Raw genomic sequence first — 11,552 nt, forward strand, 5'->3', positions numbered from 1 at the left:
CATCCTTACGTAATGTCTACAAAATATTTTTCGGATAACATCATATAATTTTTAATTTCAAGTTAAATTGACAACAATTTAAAAAACATATATTTTTAATACTTAAACTTACAAATTTGTATACGTATAAATTTAATCCAAATTATTTTGTAATAAATAATATCTCACAACTAGATGTATCATATAAACTTTATTCACCAAAAGAATATTAGTACATGAATCAACTTGGAACCACAACTTAAAAGTTGTTATCAAAACGTACTTTTACCAATTAAGTGGAAAACTCAAAATAAAAATTTTATGTTCAGTTTCTTTGATCTGACATTTATAAAAAAAACTCAAAATAATTAAATTTGTCATTTAATATTGTTAAATTACACTTATCTCATGTATAAAATACTAAACTATCTTATATTAACATATAATTTATGAAGAATAAAAAAACAGTAACGTCAAAAGAATAAGAAATAGTAGGTTGAGAATAACTTTATCAAATAAAATAAAATTTGTTGAAATTTAGTCACACATAATATAATTATATACAGCAAGTTATTTTTAATTTCATCGCTGGGAGTATATTTGTATATTTTAGTTTATATTTATATCGTCAATAAATAATTCTTAGCAGAATTTCTAAAACTTAATTTTTATCTGAAGTGATGAATATTTTCGTGATATGGTATAAGGAGGACATAATTGTAAAAGAAAAAGTGGTACCTTTTGTAATTATTGCACTGAGCTAAAAGTCATAAGAAAACAACGACAAGACAGTTGACGAACCAACGGGACTAATTATCTAATTTAATAGTCAAATTATTTATTTAATCTATATTCTTAACATTTTTTGTGTTAATATATCTTAGTTTTTTCTTTATATAAGGATTAAAAAAAGTGAAAAAATCAGATGTAAAGCAAAGAGAAACTAAAACAACATATAAAAATTGAAAATTTTAATATTAATTAAATAAATATTGTCCTATCCAATTATCGTCATCTTGCATGGTGAACTTTCTATCTGTCAACAAAAAGACAACGTGTAACAAAAAACTTTAAAAAATAAAATAAAATAAAAAAAATGTAATTTAAAAAAAAAAGTAAAAGATTAAAACTTTTGTGGACACCCATTATTAGAAATTTAATAAGCTGATAAAATATGTGAAAGTTGAAAAGCTTAGTAGTAAAAGAAGAAAAATAAAACGATGAAATTGATAAAGTTTGCATAGATAGAAATATAAAATAATAGTTAATTGGATAGATTCATTGATCTATCTCCATATTATTGGAGTTTTATATAGTAAAGAAGGTGTGCACACCAAATTAGTACCGCAAAAAACACACTTCTTCCATCTCCGTGCATCACTGCAGCTTTCGCTTTCGCGTCACGTGCTGGTCTTGGTGCTCAACATCAACCTCACTACACTCATTTTGTTTGAACCCATTTTTCTTGGTCATTCCCACCAAATTTCACACTTTTGCCCCCACCATCTCTTCCTAATATAACCCCTCTTTCCCCAACCCACAACCCACCACTCTCAACTTTCCAACCAAAATCTTAAAGCATTAGTTTTTTCCCTCTATGTTTCACACCATCACACCCTTTCCTCACGCTAAAAGGACTGTTCATCCGTACATCATTTATACCTTATCTTTATTCTATTAATGCCCAAACCTTCTCACCCACTTCTTTCATTCTTCCATTTTCTTCCACACCTAAAAACTACTTCCTTCTGATTCTTCTCACACATCTTCTCACACAACAACAACTATGGAGGAACTCATCATCTCCCCTTCCTCATCTTCTTCTCTGGTCACTCTGCCCCAACAAAACCCAACACCACCCATTCAACAAAAACTCCAATTTCTCCTCCAAACCCAACCCGATTGGTGGGTCTACGCCATTTTCTGGCAGGCTTCACACGACGACAATGGCAACCTTTACCTCTCCTTCGGAGAAGGTCATTTCCAAGGCACCAAAGAAACCTCCCCAAAATTCTCAAACCCCGTTCCCACCAAGAAGTTCACCAAAACCCCCACAACAGAAAACATCAACGATGCCGAGTGGTTCTACGTCATGTCGTTGACTCGAACGTTTCCCGTCAACAATTCTTCTTCTTCGGCCTCTACCGCTCCTTCTTCACTCCTTGGCAAGTCTTTTGCTCTGGGCTCTGTGCTGTGGCTCAATAGCAAGCACGAGCTCCAATACTACAAGTGCGACAGATCAAACGACGCCCAGTTGCACGGGATCCAAACGTTGATCTCCATCCCCACACAAAACGGCGTCGTCGAAATGGGATCCTACGACAGCATCAAACAAAACTGGAACCTCGTCCAACACGTCAAGTCTCTCTTCCAACCCCTCCCAGATCCGCTTCCCGTTCAAATCCTCAACGACCACACCATCTCCTTCGCGGACATCGGCGTCGCCGCCGGAATCCAAGAAACCAAAAAGCGAAAACAAACCCAATCACCACCACCCAACAACAACCAAAAAGACAGCTACGTAGACTCCGAACACTCTGATTCGGACTGTCCAACGCTGCCAACCACCTCCACCCCGACCGCCTCGGAGCCCAAAAGACGAGGCAGAAAACCCGTTCTCGGCCGCGAAACGCCAATGAACCACGTGGAGGCTGAGCGGCAGAGAAGAGAAAAGCTCAACCACCGCTTCTACGCGCTACGCGCGGTGGTTCCGAACGTTTCGAGGATGGACAAGGCTTCGTTGTTGTCCGACGCTGTCGCTTACATCAACGAGCTCAAAGCGAAGATTGAGTACTTGGAATCGCATCAACAGAGAGAGGGTAATAAAAGAGTGAAGACAGAAATGATGGATACCATGGATAATCAGAGCACCGCCACTACCTCCACCATCGTAGACCAAGGCAGGCCTGGTCCCGGAGGCCCAGGCCCCTTCGGTCTCGAGATCGATGTGAAGATCGTGGGGCCAGATGCCATGGTTAGGGTGCAATCGGAAAATGCGAACCACCCCGGGGCGAGGCTAATGGGTGCACTGAGAGACCTAGAGTTCCAGGTTCATCATGCTAGCATGTCGTGCGTTAACGATCTCATGCTTCAAGACGTGGTGATCAATGTCCCTGATGGAATGAGGAACGAAGAGGGTCTTAAATCTGCCATTCTCATGAGGTTGGATCAGTGACAGTGCCCAGATTTTTACCAGAAGAGTAGTAGCTGTAACTGTAAGATGTTGCTGTTCATAGTATAGTTGGTTCTTGGTGTACGTTATAATAATGATTAAAGCTTTAGGTTAAAAGAAAAGCTATCTTTTTTTTTTTTTTGTCGTGCGTGGTGCTTGATGACGGTGGGGTTAGCTCCAACCTTCAATTATGTGATTGAGATGCTGATCAGGGAATCTAAGAAGCCTGTCGTTTATGTGAACCACCGTGTTTTGTACATATATCTTTTCGGATTTTGAAGTTGAAGACAAACATTAGTAAAAATGTGGTCACCATCTTCTTTATGTTTTCTCAAAATTCTAATATTCTAATCTTTTTTATGCTGTATAACCAAATGTTCTAATCTTACGATACTACATTTAGATTGCGTATGTATATAAATAAATAAAACATGTGCTTAGTATAATTTTATTTATGCAGCAGATTACAAGTCATGTTATAGATTGTGCCGGAATAAATAAAATATATTTTTATTAAATTGTATTAAGATTTTGTGATCAAATACAAACCTCTCACGTTTGTTTCAAATATACTATATTTTGTTCTCATTTTTATATTAATATATATTTACACATCTATCTAATTCCTTTAATTCTAAATCCATATCATGCAAACACCCCTTAAGGGATTACTATAACGATAAAAAAAAATAGTGAGAGTATTATAAGTATAATTTAAAAAATTTAGAGTGGTAATATGTAATTTAGGCAAAAATAAACTTTAGGAGTTTGAAAGTGCTTTTAAGAAATTAAACAAACTCTATGTTAACCATGAACTCTTCATATTGCTTAATATATGATTACATGTGTCCAAACTGACTGTTATATATGCACGTGATAGAAATAATGGAAATATAATAATTGTTTAGTATAGGGAGTTGCTACTATCGACAACAATTGAATTGTATAATGTTACGTATGTGTTTCGTAGTGATTATCTTATTACTCGTAAATACTTGAAAAAATAATGTTAGTGACATGCTTGTCAATACTCTCGTGTCATTGTTCATTAATCGAAGTTCGTGTAAATCTGTTAGATTGAGAACAAGACTAAACAGGAACCAAACTCCTACATAAATCTCATTCTTTTGTGATTTTTTTTTTTTTTTAATTTTAGAGAGTTTGTTGTGAAAGGATAATTTAATCAATATAAATCTATAGTCTACGAAGAACTCTATCACTATAGGAATTGTTTTACTTTATAGTTAAATATGAAAGTGGAAATTATCGTTCGTAATTTCCTAATTCGCCCAAATTGGTTGGTTTGAATTTTAGCTTGTTATTCCTTTTATTTATTTTACTTTAGCTTTTCACATCTATTTTAGTTCAGCTATTTTATCTTGTTTTCTTTCTAAGCTTAAAAAAAACATTATATTTTTTCAATTTAAAATTTACCAACTGAAGGTTGCAATGCATTTTTAATTAAACTAAGAATTGGTGTATTTAAGATATTCACAATCAGACTCAAATTACAGTTTTTATCCTCTTTTATATTCATCTTTTTAAGTTTTTAAAGTACAAGTATACTACTCTATGTATTATTTTATTTAAAATATCAATAATCTAAAAGAATTATTTACCATTTAAAAATTTATTAAGATATTTTTTTAATTCTATAGAAATATATGTATGCTTTCTAAGAGATGTAAAAAATACAATAAAATTGGAAAGAAACTAAATCTAACATGATTACTTTAAAGAGAATCAATTCCCTGACTTTTTGTGATGTATTGAAACAATTTAAGAAAAGATGTCAATTATCAATCTTTTCTAGGGTTTCCTGTTATACATGTTGAGACTTTCTTTGAATAACTTTGAATTTTCCTCATTGCAATTCTCTGAACAACCAATTGGCACATAAACGTTGAACATTCAAATTCTGAGCACGAAACTTCAGTCTTGTTGGGCATAACATGTTTACATCTCACGTGGGAAATGTTTGGTCGGTTGCATCGTCAACATGTTCCTATTAAAACAACAATCCAGAACATGCATTCAGTAGTAGATTTCCTTCCCACTCTTTATATTCATGAAAACTATAATTTTTTATCTTTTTTATATAAATAATTATTAAAATCTATCCATAATGGATCGTAAAGTCCCTTAACTTTTAGGCATGCTATTTATATACGGACGTGGAAATAAAAACGAAAAAAATTGGTAACAAAAAGAAGTCAATGAATGCCTCTTAGTGAAAACTCCCATCTTTGTACACACGAACTTACAAGAAAGAGAAAACAGAAATCGATTTCGTGAGATGTAGATGACGTCAAACACCAACTTTTGTTTTGTCATTTGTGGAGGTTTTTGTTATTTTTGCAGAACAAGGAGGAGCTACAAGTAATTATGCAAAACGTGAGGAAATTTTTTTATGCACATAATTTATTCTTTAGTTGTGCATGAGCTATCATTTTGTTTCTTTATATTTTACAATTGTGTTCGCTATCCAGGATCTAATTTTTTGAGGCAACGTATACCGATAAATAACCCAAGAAAACTTTATGGTAGGGTTTTTAATTTCGTTTTGATCGAAAAATAGGACAAAGATGACGCATAGATTTGTCCCGCCATAATCATCCTTTTATGTTTCTTTCTTTACCGAAACCTTAATTCTAAATTTTAATCCTAAATCTTAAATTATAAATCTATTTGAATCTCTTGTCTCAAATCATTCATAAAAGACAATATCAATTGGAAGGACTTTCAGAGACGTGACTATAGTTAGAAATTGAATTTAAAATCTAAATCAATCTGATATAACTAGTTTGTAAATAAGATTTACATTCTATTTATATCTTATGAATTTGTTCACATACTTTTTATTTTGAAATATATATATATCTTGTATATAGACTAAAAAATAAATTTTAAATTTAACTCAATTTCACAAAATTAACTTGTAAAATAAAATTTATATTTCATTTATATAATATAAATTTATCTTATCTCTCATAATCCGTGATCCTACAAACATGACAAAACCGCTATAACCACCAACCAAATTAGGAATTATCCAGTCACAATGACAATTGCAATGTAATTGCTCACTTTATTAGTAGCACTTGCAAGTAGTGGGGTGATTAGATATTTGGCAATTGGAAGTTTTGTGATGTTACATGTTTTTGTGTAGGACCGTAACGAAGTGACGGGTTGAATGGGATCTGAAGACGCTAAAATAGTATGGGACATGTTTTTGTTTAATTGATTTAATGTTATTTACTTATGGTAGTACTATGTTGTTTGTTTTTTTGTATCGGAGTCAGAACCCATGTGAATGCAGCATGCTCTGACAGAGAGACAGAGGAAACCCCACACCATGGATGATGGATAACGAAACTGGTGAGTAAATTTTATGGAAGACACACGTAGAATGTCCATGTTGTTTGAACTTTAAACACTCGCTTGCGAACAAACATGTTCCAGCTAACTAATGTTGTCTTTGTGTATTCGTGGCATATTCCGACACGTGTAAGACAAACCTAGGCAACACTTGACCAAGTTCTCTGCTCCTACTTTAATTCCAAGCTTGCGTCATATGTGTATGTATCTCACACTCTTACACATACGCTTCTTGTCCAAGTTCATTTTCTCACGCACTAAATTACACTGATGTTAAACGTGGATTTCAATTTTTAGTTGTTTATATTATTGGTCAACGTCTTCTTTTCTTCTTCTTGGGGACATAATTAATGCTTTAATAATTACGTTATATCTGTGTGAAAAAAATTTACTCGTTTATTTTATATTATAAACAAATATAACTGGAACATTTTTTTCATTTTGTTATAGATTGTTTTTCCGATCACTAGTCCTAATGGTTTAAAGTTCCTAACCTACTCAGCGTACTGGTCATTGACCAAAAGTCAACATCTCATCAAGAGACATAATGTGAAGAATATACATATAAATAATAAGATACTTAAACTAAAATAAAATTATATTGCTCTCCCGTTAAATAGAAGTAATATTACGTAGTAATGTCTTTTAGGATCTGTCTCAATTAACGAGTTCAGATTTTTTATTGTTCTTTTTTTTATTGTTCTATACTAAACACTAAAAATACACTATGTTGATATTTTAAATATATTTTAAAATGTCAAAATTAGTGGTAATTAATGTATTATGAAGACACAATAAAAAAACAGTAAAAAAAACCAACAGAAAATCCAAATTCCTCAACTAACCAAATCTATCCCATTTACTATTTACTGTCATTTTATTACTGACTTAAGTATTAAATTTTCATTTTATGTGTATTCAGTTTTTATCCACAATATTTCAACCGTGTCTTAGTGAAGTAATCTTGTTTTCATACTTTGATCTCCAATATGGATAATTTTTTCTAACTGAAATAATTGTAAACTTTGATTAAGGCTAAACATTTTTTCATATATACAACATGATCATTGTTTATGAAAAAATTGTAAAACTAATTTTAGATATACTAGGTGGTGTTGCGTTTTGTAATTAGAAATGATCATGTTGCAATTGTTACATGGTGTTGTGATGTTACAATTTGATTAAGCCACAACGAATTATAATTAGAAAAATTAAATTTGATTGAATGAAATAAAAAAATTTCATTCAACGGAAAAGCCTGACGGTGTTGCGTTTAAAGAAACTCTTGTTTGGTGCTCATGAAATATTTTTTTTTGGTTAAATATCATTATGTGACTTTCAATACAAATAAACTTAGGTTTGGACTCCGAAACATTAAACCAAACACACACTCATTCTTCATCATCCATTCAAGCACAGGAGAGGAAAATAACTTAAAATATTATCACGAATAAAACTATATACTGAAACCAAGTTTTGATTATACCAACTTAATGTATTTTGCACCAACATCACAAAATTCTAAGCTAGCATGTAAATCATAATCAGAATCTCGTATTTTTGTACAGAGAAGATGGAGGAATATTTTTTTATATAAAACTAAACATTTTAGAATAAACTAAAAAAATTAAAAATCTAAATACTATGTGTAGATGTCATAATTAATTTATTTTAAAATTTATGAATATAAAACTACAATAATTTTCATAATTACCGACGAAAATAATTAGTAAAATTATTTATACATTTTAAAATTTCAATTATTAACAAAAATATTTATCAGAATTAAATCCGTCGAAAACATTTGTCAATCTACAAAAATTTCACCAATAATACATCTATGTGTAAAATAATGTTAACTTTTTGTTTTGAGTGTAAATTTTATCGATAATGTATAAATTTTTATTATTGACAATTTTTTTCGTTAGTAAATCGGTTAGTAAATAGATATCAAAATTTTCATTAGGCTTAAATACCTTTTTGGTCCTCATTTTTGTAGTGTTTGTTGTGAATGATCCTCATTTTGACAAAATGTTTAAAATGGTCCTCATTTTTACCGAATGTTTAAAATGGTCTTCATTTTCGCAATTCGTGTTTTATTTGATCCTTTTTTGTAACGTCGTTTAAATCATTAACGGAGCATTGTACAGGTGGCACGATTTGTATTAGGGTGTGTTACGTGTACTGTACATATGGCTAATTAACGTTAATTTCTCAATTTATAGGAAATTTTGCAATTAGGGAAATTTCTTCATCTTCGTCTTTCTTGAGCTCGGATTTGCAGAGGAAACAGTTAATATTTGTCATTTCATCATTGGATTGCAGTTGCAACTTAGGATGAAATTACAGATTAGGATGAAATTGCAAAGGAACCATCTCAACCGTTTAGGATGAAATTACAGATTAGGAGAGGCCATGATAACAGCTACAAACATCTTAGTTATTTTTGGAATTTCTGATGTAGAATTCATTATTGATGTACTGCATTTTGACTTTCCTTAAACTTCGTTCAATTTCACTTTTGCCAAACATTGATGTATTGCATTTTGATGAGGATGAATTAATGTTATGAATTTAACTTCTTCCATACTTAGATCAATTTAATTTTTCCCAAGCTTAGATCAATATCACTTACTTCAATGCTCAGATTAAGATGTCATTTTGAACATGTTGAGACTAATATCAACATAATCAAACTAATTCATTTCTTCATTTAACAATAGTATAAAACAGATTGGACTTTAAAAATTACACATAGTACGAATAATACAATAACAACACAAGTGAACCCTATTACTAATTGCAGTCTCTTCTCAGCAACCTTCAATGACTTTTGCAAATCATTAATCTGCCTCATTTGTGTCATGATGATGACATCCTTTTCATCAACACCACCATTTGAAAAAGTTGCAGCCCACGTTATTGGAACCACCACTCTGTAAATCAATAAACCAAAAATTAAAACCAATTTATTATTAACACAAAAATAAAAATAAATTGTACCCAAAATTTTCTACCAATATTCTTTGGAGTTCTTGTCATCCTTAAAGTTGTCATCTCTCCGCAGATACAAATCGGGGTTAATCCATTTCTCGTTGAACCACCAACAGTGCACGAAGTGATACAACACGGTTGTCTCCAACGATTACAACCAGAGATAAAGGAAGAAGATTGAGACCGTAACATACCTATATAATGAGATTGCAGGAAGAAGAAGATTGGAGCAACACCAATTGGGAATGGAGGAATAAGATTGCCAAAACTCATCAACTGCCCAAACATTCCTTACCAAAACCCTAGCTCACTTATTTATCCCCAAATATCTAATTATCACACCTGTACAGTACACGTAACACATCCTAATACAAACCGTGCCACCTGTACAATGTTCCGTTAATGATTTAAACGGCGTTATAGAAAAGGACCAAATAAAACACGAATTGCAAAAATGAGGACCATTTTAAACATTCGGTAAAAATGATGACAATTTTAAACATTGTGTCAAAATGAGGACCATCCACAACAAACACTACGAAAATGAGGACAAAAAAGATATTTAATCCTTTTCATTAATATCTAATGATTTTTTTTTACAAATTAACTTGAAATGGATAGAGAAAATATAGAAGAGGAAAAAGAAGAATACGAGAAGTAAGAGTCGATGACCATGTAGTAGTCATGATTTATTTTTTTTTCTTGTCGGTATACTGCTCATTGAATCTACCAAATCGTTCTGATATTGTTTTGGGTATTGTTTGGAGTGAAGTGTGAAGTACTCATTGTACTTCTTTTAATATATTCAATGACTTTGAAAATATAAAATTTGTACATTTTTTTTCCTTTCAACGCATCATTTTCTTCTTTCCATCAATACCAGAGGTAACTTTTTTTTTTAAGTATAATTTTTATCATACTCCGTGTAACTTTTATTATTTTCTTTAGCAAAATGGACCGTATGAAGACTCACTTTAAGAACTTTAACTTCCGAACTGAAGCTATATTTTCGGTATTGAAACTTAAAAATCACGGTAGTGAAAATTAAATGAATAAACTATTTTGAGAAGACTTGTATAAAGACTTAATTTTGAAAAAAAGTTGTGTGGACACTTTTTAAATCGTGGCCGGGTTCAATGATCCTATATCTTTTCATACTTCAATGATTTTTTTCTTTCTGTTTTTAATTTCCTTTTAATTTTCTACGATAGATTGGTCCCTTGTTTCACGCTTTATGTTTTATTCGACTAAGTGCATAAAGCACGTGTTTATAACTGTATTAAGATTGATGATGGCACTATAATAACGATACTAAAATGACTTTAGCGAAAAGTCAGAAACTTCTAAAACATGTTTTTTTCATTCTCTTTGAAATTAAAGTGGACTAATATTTGCTATGACAAAAGAGATAGCACATTCACGGTTGCGTAAGGAATCTGCAACTCTACACAAATTTATGGGACGTCGACGTTTAACGAAAACGACGATGAGTGTACAGTGCTGAAATTATAATAATCATAATAATAAATAATAATAATAATAATAATGGAATTACTGGTCAGTGATAATAAAGAGTTCGTGACTGTAATTTAACATATCATTATCTTCGTACAACCCCAACCAAATCCTACCCACAGAAATAAAATTATTTTTTGCATTATTTGTATTCTACTATATTTTAATATTTTTATAAATAAAACAACGAAAATAAGTAATATTTTTCACTGTTCCTATGATAAAAAAAGGTTAAAGTTTGACTCTTTTTCCCAATACATCGTTCAAGGTTGATTTGATACAATAATAGCTGCTGATATGATTAGATAGCTACCAAACCATTATATATATATATATATATATATATATATATATATATATATAATTTTATTGAAACGCGGAGTTTTAACTCTTAGAATTTGGTCTTGTCATTAATAAAAAAATATTAAAATATATGACTAGAAATTCACCTAACACGATAATGTAATTTTAAATCTTTACTAGGTACTTATAATCATCGTCTAAATTTTCTTTT

General features: G+C 31.3%; 1 protein-coding gene across 1 annotated transcript; it reads left to right on the forward strand.

Moving 5' to 3' along the window:
* The first annotated feature begins 1,502 nt into the window (after positions 1-1,502).
* Positions 1,503-3,455, forward strand: LOC114167245 (transcription factor MYC3-like). The gene has a single exon (XM_028052268.1). It carries the CDS (start codon positions 1,766-1,768, stop codon positions 3,152-3,154), a length of 1,389 nt encoding a protein of 462 aa, XP_027908069.1. The 5' UTR covers positions 1,503-1,765; the 3' UTR covers positions 3,155-3,455.
* Positions 3,456-11,552: the final 8,097 nt, after the last annotated feature.

This window comes from Vigna unguiculata, chromosome 10 (genome assembly GCF_004118075.2).
Source record: "Vigna unguiculata cultivar IT97K-499-35 chromosome 10, ASM411807v1, whole genome shotgun sequence".
NCBI classification, from domain to species: domain Eukaryota; kingdom Viridiplantae; phylum Streptophyta; class Magnoliopsida; order Fabales; family Fabaceae; genus Vigna; species Vigna unguiculata.

What these genes read in the sequence shown, in the direction of transcription:
- LOC114167245 (XM_028052268.1), top strand. Translation starts at nt 1,766, where the DNA reads ATGGAGGAACTCATCATCTCCCCTTCCTCATCTTCTTCTCTGGTCACT.